Below are 24331 nucleotides of genomic sequence, written 5' to 3' on the forward strand. Positions count from 1 at the left end.
TTTCGTTTCTCTCTTTCTTCTTCTTTTCTTCCACCTCTTCCTCCGCCGAAGCAACTAAAAATCAAAAACCTACTCGCGGCTTCTGCCTCCCGATTTCGGAGCTTCTCTCTCTCTCTCCCCCCCTCTCTCTCTCTCTCTCTCTCTCTCTCTCCCCCCTCCATTGAAGCACCTCCATACATAGGTATCGTTTCTCCCGTAATTATATATTTAATTATTTGAAAGTTAGTTCTTCTGTGTAAAATTCTTGAGCTTTTGATTACCTGCAATTTTCAATTTTCTACGATATAGGATTTTTGGATAATTTCATGATTTAGCGATCCTACTAATGATATATCAAGTAGAATCAATATGAGGAATAAATTCTTCAATTTCGTAGCTTCCAAGCATAGACAAGAGATCATATACACGGTTTTTGCGTTTGTTTATGTCTAATTTGCACCGATTTTGGTTGGATTTATTTCGAATTTTGTTTTCCGTTTGAGCACCGGTTGTTTTTGCATTGCTGGGAAGTTAATTTTCTACAACTGAGGTATGTTTTCTAACTGCTGTGTTTTGATTTTTATTCTGTGTTTTGATTAATTTTGGATGGAATTTTAACTGTTTGGTTTTGGGTTGGCTCTGTTCCTGTGCTAGCGTTTTCCTGGCTAAGAGGATATTTTGCGGTTTGGTTCCTTGCTTGGTCAGTCTCAGATTTTACCGACGGATAAAAAAGTTGACAAGTTTCTTGATAAGAAAAAAGACTTCATATCAAACCAAGTATTTTAATCGTCCACACGCAGAAGATGCAGACCAAGTATTTCACATGGACCTCATCGTTTGTAGCGTGGTGAAAGCAACTTTTAGATGTTTCAGGCCTTGCAATTCTGGCAGGGTGATTTTCAAGACTTCATAGTACAAAATATCAGAGCTCTGTCAAAGGCAAAGCATAATTAGTACCCACCCCACATGATGCTTATGAGAGAGAGTAAACAACAGTGGAGACCAATACAGTATACCAAGCATGCAATATAGCAACAATTACCTAGCACAACTGAAATGAGGTCATCTTTTCAAGGCGTTCGCACATGACCGAAGGCTCAAACTTTATTTCGTGAATGTAGGACAAACACATACATAAGTTTTTGTATAAGAATGCTACGGCAAAGCATGCATCAAACATATACATTCTAAATGTACGCATATATTAAGTTAAGACACAGCTGAAGCTACAAAGTTAATGTGAAACACACCTCATAAATTTCAATTTCTTCATCAAGGGAAAAACCAGCAGGTTGATTCAACTTTGCTAAAATCTCTACTGGCTTAGTAAAACTCTTCACGAAAAGCCTGCCAACAAAACTGGAAACAGAAAAGAAACTTAAATCAGCAAACATGAGTCAAAAGAGAACTATTCGGCTGAGCAGAAAGAGCCATACCATAGTTCTTGTTTCTCAGGTTCATAAAGCTTAAAGAAAAGCAGGATATCTTCCTCAGTTTTGTTAGGCAGAGAAATAGGACGTAGAATCTTGAGAATTTATACAAGAAGAAAATGTCAGAAATGATGTCTTCCATAAAGCAATTGGAACTACAATCAGCCTCAAAACACAGGTCATAACAAGAATATAGTAAGACTGGATTACTGGTCCAAACTCTACTTACAAAAACAACTTTAGCTCCGCATTGTTCATTTTATTTGATACCCCTCCAATTTGTCCAATCTGTAAAAACACAAGGGGTCATCATTAGCTCTTCTTTGCACCAATGTAAAGCTAGAACACTACCAATCATTTCAAAATCTGAGATCAAATGTTTATCACTGCCCATCAAAAATTTTTTTTACTGTAATAACTTCATTTAAAATGCCTCGTCCAATACTGGAAGCATAATGATTATGGAAATATAAATCAAGAACTTTCTAAATTCCAATTTCGCAAGAGAAATTGACAGTTATAATCATTCGTTCATAAACTTGAAAACTTAGTGCCAGACAGAGCGAAGTAAAAACCGAGACACAATGAGAATTATGAATTACGAAAGGAACAGGGAGCAGTGCCTCCAAGTTTATGCTTGTTTAGAAAATCCTTTCAAAGATAGGAATTGTGAAGTACATACTGATTGTGATTCTTCCAGAGGTGTCAATGGTCGATCTTAATAATAGTGTAGTGGTGTGCTTGTTCCTTAAATCTCTTTTTCTTCTCTTTCTCTTCTTTTTTCAATCTTATCTCAAATGAATCATAGAAAAAGGGTTCAGCCCCTTAGTCTGACACTAGAATCCGGAACTTGTACTACCATTAACTAGAAGTAAAGACAAGCAGTTTACCCTCAGATGTTCGGCTACGTCTTTCTCTTCCACGTTACATATTACTTTGTCCTTATAACTGTCCCGTATATACACAAGCATGTATGCATTTGAGTATCTTGTAAATTTGAAAGGAGTATTATTGAAGTTAGGATCGGTCCGTAGCAATTGTTGGGAATAGAAGACAACAATAGGTCAGTCGACAGTTAAGTGACTTTAAAAGTAAGGATGAGTGGAGCAATTGGGATAGAGCCACAATAAAAACCATCTCTTCGTCACCACCATACTGCTCTTCTAAAGCCCTCTTCACATCCACCTTTGTCACAAGTTCATCATCAAACTTGTACCTAAAACAAGCAAGGTCAAATTACATCAACTGACAAGTTATGAACATATATGAAATGCATGAACAAGAACACTCCTAGTCATCCATTAAATCCAAACAAAGAAATACTAACACCAAATTAATACTTGAAAAAAAAAAATGCAAATAACAGAACAGGTGCTTTTTTTATGGTTGTCAATCAGGCAGTCAGGTAAACCGAATTGTGAAGCCCAAATCCATGGGAAAAGCAATGTGAGAAATATAGATTCCCAACAAACACAACTCATTTTTGATTCGGGTGATAGGTACTTTCCACTCTCCCTATCAAGGTCAAGTTCGAGAGGAAATTCAAAGCGATCATTTATCTGCAAAATACAAATAATGCAACATTCTTACCGTGATAACTTATTTGCTTGCCATATAAGAAATGTCATTATCGCACTGAACAGACAATCGTAGCCCAAGAGTTAAAAAACGAATTAGGTTAATATATATAATTCAAATAAAAAAATGTACTACATTGATATAGTTCAATTAAACCGGTGGCGAAAAAGAATGTTCATGATGCAGCTTTTCTGAAAATAAATAAATAAACCCATACAATTAGGGTTTTATAATGCAATAATGAAAAAAATTAAAATCAAAGTAAGATTGAAACCATTAGGTAAGCTCAAGTCCTTCATGTGGATACATTAAAAATGTAAAGAAATTATTTTCACATTCTACATTTTCGTTTTCGACTAAGAAGCTTAACCTTAGTACTAAAATGTTACATTTTCAATGCTCCATGTATAAAGCACAGGTGAAGTTGAAGCAGGAAGATGAGCTTCCAGTACAAACCTTAACCATAGTGTCCCGCATAAAATCATACTCAAATCGCTTTAGCTGAAGTTGAAGAATGTGAGGGAAGTCAATAAACCGAACACCCTTCTTAGCATCCTGGAATAAACATCCAAAATATTCCTTGAGAACAATATTTTAAAATTTTCATTGCAAAGTAATATTTGTGGGAGATAGTAACTTCAGCAAGCAACTTAATGGAAAGAAAAAAACTAAGGACGGCATCCAATCAGAACTTAAAATATAACGTTATGAGAACCATATATTAAAAATCTAAGTGGAAGAGGAAATAATGTAAAACAACTAATAGCAGCCTCAGATTAGAATTACAGTATAAATGCAGTCACCAATAGAATTTGGTAATTAACCTGCAAACCAAGTTCTTCGGAGTGGTATTTGTTGTCACCCTCAAGACGTTCAACTTCCACATACTTACTAAAAGAAGCATAAACATCCCGACAGCCTTTCACATCAAGCTGGAGGTCTGCAAAGAAATAAGAAGAAACCAGCGGCATGTATTGACAATTTGACATTCACAAACTACTTCACACTCCTAACACTTTAAATTGTGCCAAAGAATATTACCATAAAAAGATTCTTTCCTTTTAGATTTGTAGTCCACATTGAAGCATTCAATGTAATTCATGTAATGTCCTTCAAATAACTGTTGTATTGTACCCTCCACAACAGTTCCCTGGACCCAAAGAACAATCATCAGAATGAAAATGGAACACAAACTATACTCATGGAAAAAAACTGAAACATTCCCATACCTTCATTTCAAGCTTTTCACTAAGAACTCTATTAAGTTCCTGCGCGTCATGTTTCATAAACAAATCATTTGTATCCCAACCAAAAGACTTGGTCAATTCTTTAGTTGCAACACTGCTTTCACTGTATTGAAGTTTATAGAATAAACGTTGTAGTGCCAAAGGAATGCTTCCTGAAGGCACGTCATTCTCAGTTGTCGGCATATGATGAAGGTAACTCCAAAATTAAGATCTTGCATATAAATTTCAAAAGACAATTCATGTTTAGCTTACAATAACAACAGGAGATCACGTAAACAACCTTTCTGAAGTATGGTATATGGTACCAAGTCTGGAGTAGAGAATTCATATAACCAGTTGCTCCCTGATTCTTGAGCCCAATATACTATGACCTATAGTCAGGAACCTTACGGACAGCAACTTCAGCTTCAATCACAACTGTTCTGTTCACCAGATAACCCCTACTAGGGTCAAAAAGATCACCAAGAGGCATGAATGATGTGAATCCTCATTCACTTTCTCTTGCATTGAACTGGTGTTGTGTGTCTGCAACATCATACAACAATCAAGGACAAAGGTCTAAAGTAAGTTCTATAATATGATTAAAGTATGGTTAAAGGCATTTCAAATTTTTTATTTTGTCAAACGATAGATTTGTCAGATTAGGAAGCCGACAGGTTCGAACCCATGGAGTGATGCAAGGGCAACACTCCTCTCCACCATTGTGGTAGAGGGCCACTTGCAAAGGTGTTTCAAATTAATGTTGTACAGCATAAGCCACGGCCAATTTTCACAAGGTTGACAGTCCAACCTCAAGCTGATCCCTTAATAAATGAAAACCCTTGATTTAATATGTTCAGCCTTTTCATTACCTAGATTTCAATCTGTCCATAATTGTTTAATTGCACACGGTTTCCAAGTAAATTCTTGTTGTCCCACTTATACTGTTAATCTATATTTGATATCTAGACACCTATAGAAGGACTAATCTATTGTTTTTCAATTAGGCTATGGAGCTACTGCCATCGGCCAAGATGTTAGAGAGAAAGGGGTGGAAGAATTATTTTTATAGTTTAGATTTTTCAAGGAGTAAAATCAGAATTATAACCTCATAAACAATATTAGGGTGACTACTTAGAATGATTGATTTTCATTGGTTGTCACTTCTCTTATAAGCACATAACCTTTTCATCAATGAGGAGTCGCCATATTGTCTTGAGATGGATAGCTTGGCTTGGTGCTGGGTCTCGGGCGAGTTTCTTCACTTTAGCTCTTTTGGGCTTTCATTCATTCATGTCTAAAGTTCAAATATTAACCCAAATAGGTGGTAATAGGCTTACCATACTTCCTCTATGTAGAAGGCTACGGCCACACACACTTGTCAGAAGAATGACTCGTTAGAAATTCAAGATCTGATACTCACCAAAATACATCATTTGGACATTCATTAATTTGAATGTCCAGTAGCACGATTTGAGTAGCAGCAAATGCCAATGGGCAACTGGAAATTGGAAATTACCCAGAAGAAAAATGAAATGAAAGATTACTTTAAGCAATGGGATGATGAGATGGGATTCTAGTGGTGTTGGGTAGATTAATCATCACGTAGTGTATGCTATTAGTGTGATTAGCATTAGCAACTCCCCAAACCTAAAAAGCCCCAATGCATTATCAACACACCCACACAAAAAGTGATTCGCATTTGTTGGAAAATTCTCCGTGCAGTATCAACACAACCACACGAAACACAATCCGAAATCATCGAATAGAGAAAATGGGAAATGAGAGATTCGGTGGAGAGTGGGAGAGGAGACGTGAGTGAGGGTGGATTAGGGTTGGATTATGGCATGACAAGAAATTAGAGGGGGGAAGGTTGGATTGTTGATAGCATTTGGTATTTATATTACCGACCCTCAAATCCATCAAAATCCCCCATTCCTTAAAATCCTAGCTAGTAAATCTTTGATATTCTCACTACACCTAAAATTGGATGGATTTTTTTTTTTTTTTTAAACATAATTGCCTACCCTTGGATTTGAATGTATTCTTTAAAATTCTGCTAAATCCTAACTTGACTACATTCTGATTTTGAAGTCTTTTAAAATCTTAATTGACTACACTCGGATTTTAAACTCCTCGACCCTAGAAAAATACAATGAACGAGCCTGATCATCATTTAAAATATTTACTTTAGTGGATATTTAGAAAAATACAATGAACGAGCCAGATTTCCCAAAGAATAGGAATGTATTTCCTAGTTATCTTATTCTATTTTGTTTCCTAGTTCCTAGAAGACATTTTTCCGGAAGGATTTTGTTTTATAGTAGTATAAATAAGGCTAATTAGCCATTAGGGTTGAGGAGGCATTATTTTGGAGAACTCGGCTTAGAGAGCTTTTGATGATTCAAGTTTGTTTGCAAGGTGTTTTCTATTCATGTTTTAAATAATATTTTTCTTTATGATTGTGCGTAACTAATTTCTTTTGATAGGGTGATGCCACAAGTCTTAGCAAAAATATGTAGTTTCCTTTCAATTTACTTATGAATTTATGCATATAGGTTTTGAATTATTAATCACCGAGCTTGAAACTATCTAATTGTCTTAATACATGATCACCATTAAAATATTTAGAAAAATAATTTGATGCAATTTTAATCGGAGGTCAATCCCTGAAATTGACGAAGGATTCTTGTGGTTAATTGTAATTTCATTTAGGATGAATAGGGTTTCATAAAGCTGAATCAGTCTTGCATGTTTAGATTTGCTCTGAATATCATAGGCAGATTGGATGTTTGATATATGGTCTAGATTAAGGGTCCAAGTAGAGCATACTTTAGGAAAACCTAACCTTCAAAATATGCATGTATAAGTCATAAGTAATTAGAAGAACTATGTAAAATTGTTAAGGTGCCAGCGGAACTCTAGTTTACAACTTTATTTTCAAAACAGTTTTCTTTTAGTTATTTTATTTTTGCCAAATCCTTTTAATTGTTTTAATTGAAATTCGTTTTTATTATTTTAAATTCCAAAATCACCTTTTTTCCAAATTTTGTTTTAAATAGTTAATTAAAGATTAGTTTAAATAAAAATTATTCATTCAGTCCATGTGGGAACGACCTTGCATGAGCATTCATACTACACAAACCTTGTTCTCGTACAAGTGTTTTTAAGTATTTTTATCCCTACTTTTGCAGGTGGTAAAAATCCTGTCATTCACTGAACCCATTACCTTAAAATTACAAAAGTTGCATTATGTGAGTTTGCATTTTGTGGGAAAGTTCAAAAATTTTGAATCAAATCAATCAGAATTCAATGGTGCTTATGAAAGATGTTAAAGATTAGCCAACATCATCAATATTTTAAATTCAACGCTTTAGTTTTTGTACTCCACAAGATCCGTTTATTGAATCATTTTATATATCAAATATTTAGTGATGAAATTAATATTTACTAAATTATAATGCAGCAACTGAACAAATATATTTTTTGCTTGACGAAAATGGATATAACCGTTAACCGATGGAGAATCCGTTACCTGGTAGCTATGGGATAATCTCCTATGGTTGATTTTCAGTTAGGAATATGGTTAACTTCTGTGGTTATAGGGATGAATATAGCATTTCTGTTCCCAAACTAAACCATTTCCATCCCTAATCTTACAACAGGTCAATGCTTTATGATTTATTAATCAATAAAGCAAAGCATTTATAGCCCGAGCCATGAAATTTACTGTTTTGATGACTGTTTAATTATAAGAGGATTTGATTGGTATTGATTTGATCTTTTGGGAGAATGCTAAAAAAATGTTGAATTTATTTTGGAATCATTTTTGCTCATCATCACAATTATGGTGTAATGCTCACTATATCTTAATTTAGTATAATATGATGATTTGGAATGATTGAATTTCTTTTATTGATTACAATTGTACAAGGATATACAAATATATACTGATTACATTTAGCCAAACTAGGAACGAGAATTCTTCTACTCTAATTTAGGAGCTAATAAGATGTTGACCCGTAGAAGAAGGTGATTACAACAATCATGGGGATTTCTTTATGATTTGATTTCCAACACTTCCCCTTAAGTTGGATCAAGTTGGAGAGTGAATATCACGAAGTCCCAACTTGCCACTTAAAGCATGAAACTATTCCTTTCCCAATGGTTTCGTAAATATGTCTGCTACTTGTGCACGCGAATGAACATAGGATGGTGAAATCAAGCCGGCTTGCAATGTTTCTCGCACAATATGACAATCAATTTCAATGTGTTTTGTGCGTTCATGAAAACCTGGATTTGCTGCAATGTAGAGAGCTACCTGATTATCGCAAAAGAGAGATGCCGGTTGATTTTTTGGGACTTTCAAATCTTCAAGAATATGTCGTATCCAAGTTAATTCCAAACATGTCAATGCCATAGAACAGTATTCTGCTTCTGCTGATGAGCGTGCCACATTTGTTTACTTTTTTTTATTTCCAAGATATAAGGGAATTTCCCAAAAATATGCGATATCCGAAAATGGAACGTCTCGTGGTGGTACAACCTGCCTAATCAGAATCACAAAAGGCTCGTAGTGTGAGATTATTAGAGGAAGGAAAGAATAACCCTTGACCTGGAGCCCCTTTTATAAATCTTAATACTTGTAAAGAAACTTCTCAATGTGGATTCCGTGGATTTTGCATGAACTGGCTCAAAATTCTGATTGAATAAACAATGTCAGGCCTTGTGTCTGTTAAGTAAATTAATCTCCCTACCAATCTTCTATATTTTGTAGGATCATGGAGAAGAACGCCATCATCAGGGTTCAACTTCAAATGTTCCTCCATTGGAAAAGTACTTGGTCGAGCTCCCAATAAACCTGAATCTTTTCAAATATCCAAAGCATATTTTCGTTGGGATAAGAAGATACCCTTTCTTGATCGTGATACTTCAATGCCCAGAAAATATTTTAAGTTTCCCAAATCTTTGATACGAAATTGTTGAAGGAGGGAGTCTTTGAGATTTTTGATTGCATTTTCATCATTTCCTGCCACAATTATGTCATCAACATAAATAAGAACGGTAGTAAAAGATTTTCCGTGTATCTATGTAAAAAGGGATTAATCTGCCTTGAATTGTTGGAAACCCACTCCTTGAATAGCATGCAAAAATTTTCCAAACCAATTTCGGGTAGCCTGTTTGAATCCATATAAGGACTTTTTGAGCTGACATACCAAATTCTCCCCCTGTCGGCGAATACCAGGTGGAATCTCCATATAGACTGCTTCGTCAAGGTCCCCATGTAGAAAAGCATTTTGGGCATCCAATTGATGAAGGAACCAATTCCGAGATACAGCAATGGCAAGTAGACAACGGACAGTGGTAAGTTTGGCTGTAGGAGAAAAAGTTTCCAAATAATCAACACCTTCAATATGAGTATAGCCCTTAGCAACAAGACGAGCTTTGTAATGCTCGATGGACCCATCAGAATTATACTTGATTTTATAGACCCATTTGTAACCAATGGGCTTATGACCATGTGGTAAAGGAACAAGTGTCCAGGTATTATTTTGCTTTAGGGCATCAAGTTCAGCTTTCATGGCATTTCTCCAATGGGGTTCAACAATAGCTTGAGAAAAGAAGTGGGTTCAATGACACATGTAATGTTAGCTAAAAATGCATGGTGGGAAGGAGAAAAACGAGAATAAGAAAGAAACTTAGATAGCGGATAACGAGTACCTTCAAAAGGAGGTGACGCTGAGGTTAATGAAAGGTCGGGTTGCGTCGTCACGAGATACATGTGATAGCCTTTGTGCCATGAAGGTGGGTGAACGGTACGATTAGAGCGACGAGAAGCATCAAGTGGTGGAGATGCTTATGAAGGAGGCAAAATAGGTGGAAAGGGTGGAGGGTCAGTGGATGACTCGTCCATGGGAGCGAGTATGGGTGCATAAGGAGTGGGTGGGGTAGCATCAACTGGAGGAGATAGAGATGTAAGGGAAAGATCAAGCGTGGTGGGGATGAGATTGGATGGGACAAAAGGAATAATGGGTTGAGGGATATCTGATTGAGGTAATGGAAGAACATGGTCAGAAGTGGGAGTTATATGTTTCAAAGGGAAGTCTTCTTCGTGAAAACAAACGTCTCTACTAACAAAACAATTTTGAGTGTCCAAATTGAATAATTTATAACCCTTTTACCCGGCAGGATACCCAACAAAAACACAACAGTGAGCGCGAGAATCAAACTTATGTAAGGGGTGAACAATAGTGGCGTAACAAAGACATCCAAAAACCCTCAAATGATCGTAGAAGGGCGGATGAAGGTAAAGTCGCTCGAAAGGTGTTTTGTTGGATAATAGAGAAGTGGGTATTCGGTTTATGAGGTAAACAGCAGTAAGAATACAAACCACCCCCCCCCCCCCCCCCCCCCCCCCAAAAAGAGATGGGCAAATTGGATTGCAAACGTAATGCACAGGCTACATTAAGGATGTGACGATGCTTTTTTTCAATAACACCATTTTGTTGAGGAGTATAGACACAATTATGTTGAAATTCGACTCCATTGGTAAGGAAAAAAATGTTTTAAAGATAAAAATTCAGAGCCATTATCAGAGCGGATTGTTTTGATGGTGGTACTAAATTGTGTGCGAATGAATTGAAAGAAATATTGAATTAATGAGGGAGACTCAGATTTACAAACCATTAAAAAAACCCATGTGCACCGTGTATAATCATCCACAATAGTTAAGAAATAACGAGCCCCCAAATGTGTGCGGTGTTTATGTGGACCCCATATGTCATAGTGAATTAACTTAAAATAAAAACTAATGAAAAGAGCTTGAAAATTTTGAGTTTTAATGATAATGACAAAATAAAGGGTAAAGTGAATAGTACCAGGATTGACTTTTTCATGTAAAAATATGGTTTTTCGTTAAAGTGAACAGTACCGTGGACTTTTCGTTAAAACTCCTTAACTTAAACGGTGCATTAGAAGAAATAGAACTATTCACAAAAGGGTTCCTTGTTTGTTTTGCCATGGGGCAAACAACACAATTATTATTACCCAAAGTTCTAGATAAAATAGGAATAAAAGAAGAAAGCAAACGCAAACGGGCTGAAGATGGGTGGCCAAGACGCGCGATGGTGCCAGGTGTGGGTGGAGATGGTGGCATAGCAAGGGACTGAGTTATGGTTGACCAACGACATGAAGTATAAACCTCCGCATGGTTTACCCCAACCAATCATCCGCCCTGAAGCCAAGTCCTAATTAGCAAAAGAGGATGTTGGGCCTTTCCACCCACTGTTGTGGCTGGGTCCACCAGTGATGGCACTGCTGCTACCTGACCTGTTGGTGCCACTATTGTCACGATGTTGTGGATGTCCTGGAGGATATCCATGTAGTTTATGGCAATTTTCAATTGTATGACGATCTTTGTTGCAGTAATTACAGTGTAGGTTATCTATGCTTCGTCCTAAATTCGAATTTGAATGATTATTCGAATTAGAAGTGTTGCTAAATTTTCGTACCACGGCAGCAATTGAGAAGTTCTCGGTGTTGGTGGAACCAATTTCACGCTGGGCTTCTTCTTGACTGACTAACGAAATAAGCCATGCACGCAGTTGGCAGCGGATCCATCAGTAGGATTTGCCCTCGAACAGCGCTATAGGAATCATTTAATCCCAACAAAAATTGCATGGTTAGGTCCTGTGCATGATATTTTTCAAAAGCAGATGTTTCCTTGCACTGGCACGTGGGTGGAGTTCTATATGAAGCTAGTTTATCCCATAAATTTTGTAGTTTTGTGAAGTAAGTAGCCACAAACATCGAACCTTGAGAGTGAGAGGCTATTCCCTTCTAAATGTGGTAGATTCGGGGAGCGTTTCTACGTGAGAACCTATCGCGAAAATTTTCCCATACCTTTTGAGTGGTCTCAGCAAAAATCACAGATGGAGCAAGGTCAGGCGTGACGGATTGGACAAACCAGGATAATATCATCTTGTTGCAGCAATCCCATAAAGCATACTCGGCGGGTTTCTTGTCTAGAGATGGTGCTTTCAACGTTCCATCGATGATCCAAGTAGCATAATTTTCCCCATTCGGTGATTGGGAAACTAAGGAATTGTTTGGGTTATCAAAATGTTGAATATAGTATGGGCTTGAAACGTCTGAAGCTGAATTGGTGCTATCGTTTCCAGCCATGTTGAAATCTGGAAAACAAGAATGAAAAGACTATGGAAGCCATGAAAAGTTGAAGAGGGAAGAGCCTGCAATAGGTAGACCAACAGGTAATCAGGAGCTAGGGAAACCCTAGCTCCGATACCATCTTAATTTAGTATAATATGATGATTTGGAATGATTGAATTTCTTTTATTGATTACAACTGTACAAGGATATACAAATATATACGGATTACATTTAGCCAAACTAGGAAAGAGAATTCTTCTACTCTAATTTACGAGCTAATAAGGTGTTGGCCTGTAGAAGAGGATGATTACAACAATCATGGGGATTTCTCTATGATTTGATTTCCAACACTATATGCCTAATTAATTGATACATATCTCATCACCTAACTCTTTAACTTTCACATTAAATGTTACTATTTTAATTTTGAAAAAAAAAAAAAGAACCAAGGTTAAGTAAATGGCACGTGTAAATCAGTTAGGTGCATAATGATCATATACGATTGTTTATAGTGATGAACAAAAAATGCTCCTGCTTATTTTTGATAAATGACTCGGGGTTCCAATGTTTCTTTGCCACGTGATTCTGTTCCCGGCAGCTACCAGTACCACACTCGCCCGTCAGCTAGAGCGTGAGAAAACGAGCTTCCAGTTCAAGAAAAGGCTGGACAACGATAAATATCAACCGTAGGTAGAACCCTAACCGCTGTGCGGCACCGTTTGGGCCTTTTTTGTTTTCTTTTTTTTTTTTTGTAATCAAGTTATTTGTGATTGTTTTTGGTTTGGAAAGTGCAGAGAAGAGGCGATACCAAGAAGTTTAGCAGGAATGCCAGAGGAAAGAACTCAATCCTAATCAGTGGCTCAATCCTAGTCAGTGGCGTACAGAGCATTCAGAACTCAACGAAAAAAGTAGTAGGTCATGAAATGTACAGCAGCATGTTTGATAATGGTTGCACTAAATTCGTTTTGTGATGATTCAATTTCGGGTTTGAAAAAATGCTCACCGTTTGAATTTGAAATTCTGTTTATTTTTCACTCAGGTTGACTGAAAAAGTCTTCGGGATGCCGATCGTAACAGAGAAGCATGCATATGTTGGATTTGACATTAAATCAACATGTATAAACTAAAAAGGATTAGGATATCTTGGACGCAAGATATTTGGATTTGTATTTCCTATTTGTTTTGGGATTTGGTTTCAGTATAGGATTTGGTTTCCTATATTCTAGGGACTTTGTGTAAACCTATGACATCTATTCGTATAAATAGATACTTTGTGTAAACCTATGACATCTATTAGTATAAATAGATGTATGAGGAATAGAGTTTTGTGTGTGAGAGTTGTGAGAGGCATAAGTTTGTATACTTGAGAACACTTTGTGTTTGTGAATTCTCTTGTATTTGTTGGTAATCAATAAAGCTTCTGTTGTTAGAGAGGGACTCCTATATTGGAGAAAATCTGAAACCGTTGTGTTTTTGTTTATTGCTTGATTTTTTTTGGTTTAGTTTGCAATAGCATATCATGCAAAATAAAAGGAAGTTCTGAAGTGACGATCAAGGAAAGTTTAGAAGTGCCGATCAAGGAAAGTTTAGTAGTGCTATTTAGTGTTTATGTGTAAATATAGTTGTAAAAAAGAATGTAAGAGTAATGTTAGGGAGACTAAATTTGTAAACTAAATTTGCAAACTAAATGATGTGTTACTAATAGAAATAAGTATGTTTATCAACGCTTAAGTAATAATCCAATCATCAACTTCCATGTCATTTAGTTTACAAAATTTTATCTACAAATTTAATCTCTCTAACATTACTCGGAATGTAAACCTCACCGTTGCACACCTAATTTGGTTGTACATATGCATGGTACTTTTTACACGTTTTATACTTTTTTAAAACCCACATCAACACGCAGAAACTTATTCTAGTATTGATCTATTGTTGGAGAAATACTTGACTTGGAAAAGACATGACCTATCTCATTTCTAAGACTATCTTCAAAGCAAATGTCAAATTTTAAACATAAAAATTGAATTTGACAGCTTGCATGGCACTTTGACATCTTTTAAAATTTTGTTCTCCACCCGATCTATCAAATTAAACTATTATTTTATTACACTATTTTTTATCAGAATTTTTATTATTTATTTTATATTACATTTAAATAATTGATAAAAAGAAATTCATATTAACGCAGCCCCTTCTTTGTGGACTTCTCCTGATCTTTTTTTGCTCTTTTCTGAATTCGAATCGAAGGGACTGCTCTTGCAAATCCATCTTTTCATACTTCCCACAAACACTCGAGGGATCAGTAGTTCATTAGAGCTCGTTTTGTACACTCCCCACAAACACTCAGGTTCACATATTCTGATCCTCTCTCTCTCTCTCTCTCTCTCTCTCTCTCTCTCTCTCTCTCTCTCTCTCCCCGTTTCGCTTTGTGGTTTCACTCTAATCCATGGCTACTCAAGGTCAAGTCATCACTTGCAAAGCTACTCTCTCTCTCTCTCTCTCTCTCTCTCTCCCCTCTCTAGATTTCTATATGTATATATGTGTATGTATCTTTTTGTATATGTTTTTGACATCTCCTTTGGAGATGCTCTAAGCTGTCAAAAGGATTCCTCGTTTTTTAAAGGTACTATTTCTCAAGGTATTTGGTTTAGAAGGGTTCTCTCCATCGATCTGCTTACTCTGATGCAGACTGGGCAGGCTGCCCTTTTGACAGACATTCCACTATGGTTATTGTGTTTTTTTGTGCCGAATATTGTTAGTTGAAGTGTTAAAAAGCAATCCACTGTTGCTAGATCATGCTGAGTATAGATTTTGGCTCATACAACAGCACGGATTATATGGATATTCAAAGCATTTCATGATATTGGCTTTTCTTTACCAAGAGTTCCTACCTTTTGTTGTGACAATATTTCTGCCATATCACCAGCTTCAAACCCTGTTTTTCATGCAAGGAGTAAACGTGTGGAAATTAATCATCATTATATTCGAGAATTGTTCTTGCTCAGCTCGTACTAGTCAAATATGTGTGCAGTCATCACAATCAGTTAGCCGATATTCAGACTAAAGCTCTGTCCAAATCTCGATTTATGTTTCTCCAGTCCAAACTTCCACTTGGTTCTCTTGATTCTTTCAAGTTCAGCTTGAAGGGGTGTGAAGAGACAGACCCTAGAAGCTAAATCATCAAGTCCAGCACAACAAATTAAGTCTAGTCATTAAGAATCTGAGATTATTATAATAGTTTGTACTTGTAATTGTTACTAGTAAAGTTACTTTACAGTTAGAGATTGTTACTAGTAATTGTTACTAGTAGATAACCTAGGAATTACCCAACTAGGGGCAACAAAATTACTCACGTCGGTGGATTAACTCACACGACCAAGCCAAACGCTTAATTTTAGAAGGAGGAAACACTCACTTCAATTGCACAAAGCAAATATATTTTCAATTCAATCAAGTCTGCCCAAATGCTTGTATTACATCCCAATTTAAAGGAAATAAAGATAAGCAAAGCATAAAAGTTACAACTTCCTGAAAGACTCGTCATAATCTAAATAGACTTAACAAATGTCTCATATGATGTAATCATTATTCAATCAATCAGAATAATAGTTTTTCCCGACACTTCATTTCCTTTCTTTGGCTTTGCCTGGCTCAGAGGTTGGTAAAGAGAGATTTATGGCCGGAATCTCACCTACCTTGCCTGCATTCCCGGCAGGTTCTTGGGGCTGAGAAGTCCCCGTGATCGCTGGAATGACATCGGTAGAGATTGGAACGGGATAGGGCATTTGTCCCCCCTTACGACCCTTTTTTCTCCTTTTGCTGGGTACAGCAGCACTTGCTTCAGTTACTGCATAAGCCCTCTTAGGAGCTTTATCAGAGTGCTCCAACCCGAGGTACTGCTCCCATGGAGGCAACGATTTGCTTCTCTGAGGAAAACAAAATTCAAATGTTAGAATCTAAAAAAAAAAATCACCTACAAAAGACATAATATCGCACCGGAAGCTATAAAGAGATGAAACTAAGGAACGTAGATATATCCTATCTAGAAGGACCTAGAAACTCAAGGAGAAGAGAAAACAAAGATGCGAAAACTCTCTGAATTTGTAGCCGAAAATATGATGATCTGAATTCAAGGCTGCAAAGTAGATGGCTCTAACTTCAGGGGCTGAATTGGCTAATTTTCAAAAGTTTACCAAAAAAATAGTTGTTGGGGGGGGGGGGGGGGGGGGGGTGGGGTGGCGCCCAAGTTCAGCTAGTGTTCTTGTTCAGAGGGTAAAGCGACAGTTTATTAAAATGAAATATGTAAATGCTAGTTGATCAACTAGATGCATCGATTGAGTGAATGTATGCATTAATAGTGGATACATTTTCATTATTATGTACTAATCACATAAAATTTGAAAGAAAGGGGACATCAGACATCAATAGCAATAGATCATAGACACACCTGAAATCGGCTGAAAACAATGTCGGAATCCTGCAAGTACTCTGGATGACCACGTGACAAAAATGCAAAGTTCCACTGCACAACAAAAGCGGAAATAGATGAGGAAGCAAAATAAAGAACCAATAATAATAGCGACAGAACACTCTTTTCCTCCAGTGATCCCCTTCCAATGAAAATAAGGTATGGCTCTAGTACCTTTGAGAACTCCTCATCGGGAACCCGCAATTTCTTTTGTATCCGTGTTTTAACTTCAGCTAGACATTCACCTTCATGGATGACCAAGACAAAAGGTTCCCCAAAAGTTTGTACATGCTGTAAAATGTTCAAACAATAAGATCGATTCTAAAAATCACAAAGTATCTGGGTAAAACCTTCTTTGACTGAAAGTCTAAAACAGCAATGAAATAGTTTGCTTCTACCATGTCTTTCAGTACAGTGACTTTTGTGAAGTGGTAAACATGAATCAAGCGATCACGTTGACCCAAGTTTTTCTCTTCTTCTGGAATCTGATAACAAGAAAAAAATAACATTCAGCTGAGACAAAGAACATTGGTACAAAATATCAATCCAATTCAGTCCTATGCAGTCGTAGGGATGCTGTCGTAGGGATCCAATTCAGTCCTATGCAGTCGTAGTCTACATATTTTGAACTGAAAAATAAAAATAGAAACTTCTCAAAATAAAACTAAATAAGGAAAAGGGGGCAAAAGGAACTTGCCTCCTCTACACGCAAAGTCCGGTACTGTTTATGAATATTCCTAATTTTTTCAGAGTGCAGAAAGATCTGCAATAGAGCACGACGAATCATGAGTGATTAAATCACATAAATTAAATAGAAGGAAGAAAATTTCTGATGCAATAAGATCCATAATGAAAACATGCAAATATATACGATAAATTATCAGCTTAACAAATGGGGCAACCTACAATCACTTATGACCAGAAAAAATACCTCAAATGCTGATAAAGAAGGCATACAAGTAGTATTACCTTGTAGATCTTGTGATATAAAATGCCAAGCACTCGGAGTTCTACATTTGGATGAGACAGCTCTACCTGTTTCAGGTACACCGTACAGTGAGAAAATTCCATTATAGGCAATTGTGGTGGTGATAAATTTTTATTGAGCATCTACCAATTTTGTCAAAGTTATGAATATCACTGCAAGTTGAGTGAAATCCAGTATAAGCAACTTTTAAAGGATAGAAAGTACAAAAACCAATAGGAGGGAGGGAAGGGAGTAGTTTTAATTAAAGGCCGCATAACTTTTATAAGCTTCGCATCATTGATAAATTAATGTATAATAGCATCACTAGCTTTTGCATACAAAAAAAGAGAAAAGAAAAATAAAAAACACACATAGGACACTATACGATTGCCAGAAATATTTAGATGAGAAGTGATGGCTAGTAAATTAAAACATATGGAATGCATAGAACAGGGAAACCTTACCTTCGTTTTAAGTACATTAATCAAATACCCAACAGTTTTCCGTTTGGGAAAGCTAATAGTGTGAATCACCACCTATACATAAATTATACAAGATTAGGATGTGCACAATGATGCAATCACCGTCCATAAGAAGATGTTGCGATATATTTCACGGACCTCGTCTTTTGTAGCATGATGAAAGGCAATTTTTAGAGTTTTCAGGCCTTCCAACTCTGGCAGGGGAATGCCCAAGACTTCATAGTACAAAATATCAGAGCTCTATAGAAAAGCATAATTAGTAGCCACGCCACATGATGCTTATGAGAGAGAGAGAGAGAGTAAAACAACAGAGGAAGCTCAATACGATGCCACTCACTTGATTGTAATGAGTTAACATTTCTGTTAAATGCTCTGCTCCCTGATATTTGATAGGTTGGGGCCTAGGTTGTTGAGATAAGCAGTTAGGTGCAGTGAGTCTGATTTTGGTGGGATTTTCCAAACCAATTTGGCGAGCCAAATTCTCCACAACATCATCATAAGTGTGAAGCTTTGACCTAAAAAACAAGAGAAAAAAGTTAAAGCACTGAAATAAAACAATGATGGACAGTCCAAGTCCAACTGTGAGGGACAATTATTGACCGGGAATAAAATTAAACCATGGGGGACAAGGGTTCAGGAAGTACTTACAATTCTAAACTGAAATCATCCTCATTCGGTTTCTCCAGCAAACGGAAACGAACAATCTGTAAAGCCTCAAATCATTCAACATGGGTAGGTATAAAATTCAACAAAATACAGCTATAAAAAAACACTAAAAGCAAAGTAAAAGGAGGTGCAAAAGCAATCCACCGTTTAAGTCTACTTATCGTATAACAGCATCTAATTTAAACTACAAATAAAGTAAAAGTTTCCGCAGCCAGTACCTGACGATAGTGTAGGTATCTGAAAAATGAAGGAATGTTAGGATGTTTACATACTTCACTTCCATGAGGAGTAGATTTCTGAAAGCATATAATATCCCCATCTTGAATCTGGAAAAGGAAAGCAATAGACGGTTAACCAGAAATATACCTATAAAAGCATCAAAACGTTAATTTCCATAGCAGACACAAATTAAGAATATACCAAGCATGCAATATAGTGATACCTACCTGACTGAATCGAAATGGGATCTTCTTGTCAAGCTGCTCCCACATGATATAAGGCTCAGACCTTAATTCCTAAATGTAGCGCAAAAACTTATTATAGAATTTGGTTAAGATGCTATAGCAAAGCAAGCATCAAATTATTAACACAATTGATGCGACAAATAATGTGAAACACACCGGATAGAGTTCAATTTCTTCGTCAGCGGAAAAACCAGCAAGCTGATTCAATTTTGCTAAAATCTCTTCTGGCCTGCTACAACTCTTCACGAAAAGCCGACCAACAAAACTGGAAACAGAAAAGAAACTTAAATAAGCAAACATAAGTCAAAAGCAAAAAATGTTCAGCTAAGCAGAAAAAGCTGGCCTACCGTAGTTCTCGTTTCTCAGGTTCATAAAGCTTAAAGAAAACAAGGATATCTTTCTTGGTTTTGGTAGGCGGAGCAATAAGACACAGATCCTGGAGCATTAATGAGAGAAATAAATGTAAGAAAAGATATCTTTCAACCAGCAATTGGAACTGCAATAACCCTCACACCATAGGTCATAACAAGAATAGAGTAACACTGGATTACCGGCCCAAACTCTACTTCCAAAAACAACTTTAGCTCTCCATTGTGTATTGTATTTGATCCATCTCTCAATCGTCCAACCTGGAAAATGCAAGTGGCCATCATTAGATTGCACAAGGCACCAGACCAAGCTCTTCTGGGCATCATGTGCAGCTAAAAACACTATCAATCATTTCAAAATCTGAGATCAAATGTTTATCACTGACCAACAGACTTTTTTATATACTACAATAAGTTAATAACTTCATTTAAAATGCCTCAACCAGTACTAAGAACCTAATGATTATCCAAATTCCAACAAATCTATGCATTAAGCAGTTTTCAAATTCAATTTCACAAAAGAAATTGACATTTCTAATCACCCATCATAAAATCATGAACTTAAAACTTCAGTGTCAGATGCAACAAAGTATGTTTGGACACAATCAGAAATATGGATTACGCAAAGAACCAGCTATAAACCCAGAGATACAGCACATGTGCAAGGAGCAGTGTCTCCAAGTTTATGCTTGAAAATCCTTTCAAAGGTAGGAAGTGTGAAGTCATACTGCTTGTGATTCTTCACAACTTGTCAATGGTCGTTTGGGGCGATATGTATGGTTTTTTCTCATGGACCAAATCCAGAAACGCTGAAACTGCACTGGTATGCCAAACTCATTTGCAACCTCCTTCTGTTAACCATTTCCGAATTAGGAATTCTCATAATTAATAAAATTGAATTCAGAATTCTTTGCACTCAAAGTCACCAATCTTCCATAAGCCAAAAAAGAAGAAAAGATAAGACATAAATGAACTTGTGTACCTTGAAAAGATTAAAGGGTGTTAGATTCAGAATACGGAACCTATGAACTTTGTTATGGTCGACAAGGCCAAAATATACATCGCTTCCAATTTGTTCTGCCAGGTCCTTATCTCGAGAAACCTAAACATATCCATAAATTTCGCAATAATATTTTGATATACACCAAATGCCTGTACTAGCTCATCCGAACAAGCAATGGTGAAAACCGGATACTGGAAAGCTTTACCTTAATAGTAGTGTAGAGGTGTGCTTGTGCATTACATCTTTCGACCTCTTTCTTTTCTTGTCCCTTCTTCGACCTTATCTGAAATGAATCAACGAAAGTTGGTTCAGCCTCTTAGTTGGACAATGAAATGCTGAAATTATGCTTGATGTACCATTACCCTTAGATGTTCAGCTATGTCTTTCTCGTCCATGTTACACATTATTTTCTCCTTATCACTGTCCCGTATATAAACAAGCATGTATGCATTTGAGTATTTTGTAAGGCTGAAAGAAGTACGATTAAAGCGAGAATTGGTCTGTGGCAACCGTTGGGATTAGAAGACAACAATAAGTCAGTTTACAATTAAGTAACTTTAAAATTAAGGATGACCGGAGCAGTTGGGAAACAGCCACAACAATAAACTACCTCTTTCTCACCACCATACTGCTCTTCTAAAGCCCTTTTCACATCCTCTTTTGTCACACGTTCATTGTCAAACTTGTACCTAAAACATGAGAGGACAAATTGCATCAACGGACAAGTTATCGACATAGATGAAATACATGCACAATAACACTCATAATCGTGCATAAAAATCCAAATAAATAAATACTAACACCAAAGTAATAAATAAAAAATGCATATAACTAATTAAACATGTACTTTCTTTACAGTTGTAAATTAGGCAGTCAGGTAAACCGAATTGTGGTGCCAAAATCTATGCGAAAAGCAATGTGAGAAATATAAATCACAAGATTCACAACAAAACTGACTCATTTGAACCAGAACGACAAACAAAAAAGTAAGAAGCAAAGTAAAAGAGCACAGAGCTTTGATTCCAGAAGATCCATACCACTGGTCAAAGAGGGTTGGCCTTATGAAAGCACAGTAACGCCCATCATGCGCCCCACCAATATGAACCAAGACACTGCAACAGTAATTAAGTATCATTGTAAGTAGCATTTCGTCAGGAATTTTTTAAAACTATCATTAAAGTTAGCGCGCTTTTTTAATCATCCAACCCAATCAACTACGATTATTATGGTTACCTATGAAGAGTGTAGAGGTTGCGGACACTCCTATCTGATTCAGGTGATAGATACATTCCATTCTCCCTATCAAGGTCAAGTTGAAGAGGAAATTCATAGCGATCATTTACCTGCCAAAAACAAATAATACAATATTCTTACCATGATAGTCTATTTGCTTTCCATCTATGAAATATCATTATCACACCAGAACAAACAATTGCAGCCCAAGAAATAAAAACGAATTTAATTAGTTTATATAATTTCAAATAAAGAAAATGAACTAGATAAAGAAAGTTCAATTTAACTAGTATGACGAAAAAAAAGTTCATGCTGCAGACATTTTGAAAAAGAAAAAAACCCATTCAAATAGGGTTATATCCATCTTTCAGAATGCAATAGTGTAACAAAAATTAAACTAAGAGTTGGATGAAACCATAAAGTGAGCTCAAGTGCTTCACTTGGATCAATAAATAATTTGAAGAAACGTATCTTTGCGACTAAGATGCATTCTACATCTTCAACAAAGAATCACAGTTTCAATGCTTCATGTCATAAAGCATAGATGAAGCTGAAGTATGTAGATTAGTTCCGTTACAGACCTTAACCACAGTGTCCCGCACAAAATCATACTCAAATCGCTTTAGCTGAAGTTGAAGAACAGGAGGGAAGTCAATAAACAGGACACCCTTCTTAGCAACCTGGAATAAGCAGACAACATAATCCTTGAGAATAATATTTAAAAAATTCACTATCAAGGAAAATGTGTAAGAATAGTGGCTTCAGCAAGCGGTTTAATGGAAGGAAAAACTACGGACATCATTCAATCAGAAAGTAAAACATATCATGCACAACCCCACAAATGTTTTAAGAACCATACATTAAAAATCTCACTGGCTTAGGAAATAATGTAAAACCACTATTTCCATAAAGTGGTTTGTGGAAGGAAGCAACTAAGAGCAAACTCAGATTAGAGTTACTGTATAAATGCAGTCAACAATAGAAATTCAGTAATATAACCTGCAAACCATATTGTTCGGCACGGTATTTATTGTCACCCTCAAGATGTTCAACTGTCACATACTTATCGAAAGAATCATAAACATCCCGACAGCCTTTTACATCAAGCTGGAGGTCTGCAAAGCAATAAGAAGAAACCAGTAGCATGCACTGACATTCATGAAATACTTCCAACTCATAATAAATGAAGTTTGTGCCAAGTAACGTTACCATAAAATGACTCTTTTCCTTCAGATTTGTAGTGCACATTGATGCAGTCAGTGTAGTTCATGTAATGTCCTTCAAATAACTGCTGTATTGTACCCTCCACAACAGTTCCCTGAACCAACATAACAATTATAAAAATTGTAGATGAAATGAAAATTAAACTAATGGTCAAAATGAAACATTCCCATACCTTCATTTTATCTTCAAGCTTTTGACTAAGAAATTTATTAAATTCATGTACGTCATGTTTCATAAACAAATAATGTGTATCCCACCCAAAAGACTTGGTCAATTCTTTAGTTGCAACAATGCTGTCACTGTATTGAAGCTTGTAGAATAAACGTTGTAGTGCCAAAGGGATGCTTCCTGAAGGCATGTCATTCTCAGTTGTTGGCATATGATGCACAGCCTGGTAAGTAACTCCAAAATTAAGATCTTTTCATAAAAAATTCACAAGGCAATTCATGTTTGGCTTACAATGACAACGGGAGATCACGTAAACTACCTTTCTAAAGTATGGTATATGGTAAAACGTCTGGAGTAGAGAATTCATATAACCACTTTGCCGCTGATTCTCAAGCCCAACATAACCAGTTTCCTTTTTCGAGTCATATGACTGATAATTAAGAACCTTACAGGCAGTAACTTTCGCTTCAACCACAACTGTATCATTCACCAGATATCCCCTACTCGGGTCATAAAGATCACCAAGAGGCATGAATGAAGTGAATCCCCAGTCACTTTCTCTTGCATTGAACTGGTGTCGTGTGTCTCCGACATCATACAACAATCAAAATGATTAAAGATTGTTAGTTTTTGGTTAAACGCATTGATTCAAATTATTGTTCTGCAGCATGAGCCACACCAACAAAATAGAATCCATTGCCAGCCCCACTACATTTGGTTCTGGCCTAGAAGTCCTAGAATATTTGTACTTCCCAACTCTACTTTTAACAACGTCGCAAGTCCCACTTCAAGCTCATCACTTAATAAATTGAAACCCTTGATTTAGTATATTCAGCCTTTTCATTACCCAGAATTCAATCTGCCCATTATTTTTTATTGCACAGAGTTTCCAAGTTCTTCCAT

The 24331-nt window shown here is 36.4% G+C and overlaps 1 protein-coding gene and 1 pseudogene across 1 annotated transcript in view; one reads left to right on the forward strand and one right to left on the reverse strand.

The window, feature by feature from the left end:
• Positions 1–24331, forward strand: part of LOC137744538 (ubiquitin C-terminal hydrolase 13-like) — a 128463-nt pseudogene that overhangs the window by 49340 nt on the left and 54792 nt on the right.
• Positions 16009–24331, reverse strand: part of LOC137745348 (ubiquitin C-terminal hydrolase 13-like) — a 12946-nt gene continuing 4623 nt past the window's right edge. The window contains exons 3-30 of the mRNA XM_068485292.1: positions 23748–24013; positions 23433–23651; positions 23246–23354; positions 23036–23151; positions 22618–22716; positions 22037–22146; positions 21841–21915; positions 21415–21492; positions 21166–21313; positions 21009–21086; positions 20783–20902; positions 20529–20651; positions 19984–20061; positions 19780–19868; positions 19589–19697; positions 19415–19483; positions 19187–19294; positions 18951–19006; positions 18640–18817; positions 18441–18542; positions 18285–18356; positions 17823–17888; positions 17551–17616; positions 17267–17338; positions 17204–17212; positions 17028–17144; positions 16833–16907; positions 16009–16311 (exon numbers count right to left, since the gene is read on the reverse strand). Of these exons, the coding sequence (XP_068341393.1) occupies positions 16009–16311; positions 16833–16907; positions 17028–17144; positions 17204–17212; positions 17267–17338; positions 17551–17616; positions 17823–17888; positions 18285–18356; positions 18441–18542; positions 18640–18817; positions 18951–19006; positions 19187–19294; positions 19415–19483; positions 19589–19697; positions 19780–19868; positions 19984–20061; positions 20529–20651; positions 20783–20902; positions 21009–21086; positions 21166–21313; positions 21415–21492; positions 21841–21915; positions 22037–22146; positions 22618–22716; positions 23036–23151; positions 23246–23354; positions 23433–23651; positions 23748–24013 (3110 nt within the window). The remainder of the gene's footprint in view (positions 16312–16832; positions 16908–17027; positions 17145–17203; positions 17213–17266; positions 17339–17550; positions 17617–17822; positions 17889–18284; positions 18357–18440; positions 18543–18639; positions 18818–18950; positions 19007–19186; positions 19295–19414; positions 19484–19588; positions 19698–19779; positions 19869–19983; positions 20062–20528; positions 20652–20782; positions 20903–21008; positions 21087–21165; positions 21314–21414; positions 21493–21840; positions 21916–22036; positions 22147–22617; positions 22717–23035; positions 23152–23245; positions 23355–23432; positions 23652–23747; positions 24014–24331) is intronic.

This window comes from Pyrus communis, chromosome 9, assembly GCF_963583255.1.
Source record: "Pyrus communis chromosome 9, drPyrComm1.1, whole genome shotgun sequence".
Taxonomy (NCBI): Eukaryota; Viridiplantae; Streptophyta; class Magnoliopsida; order Rosales; family Rosaceae; genus Pyrus; species Pyrus communis.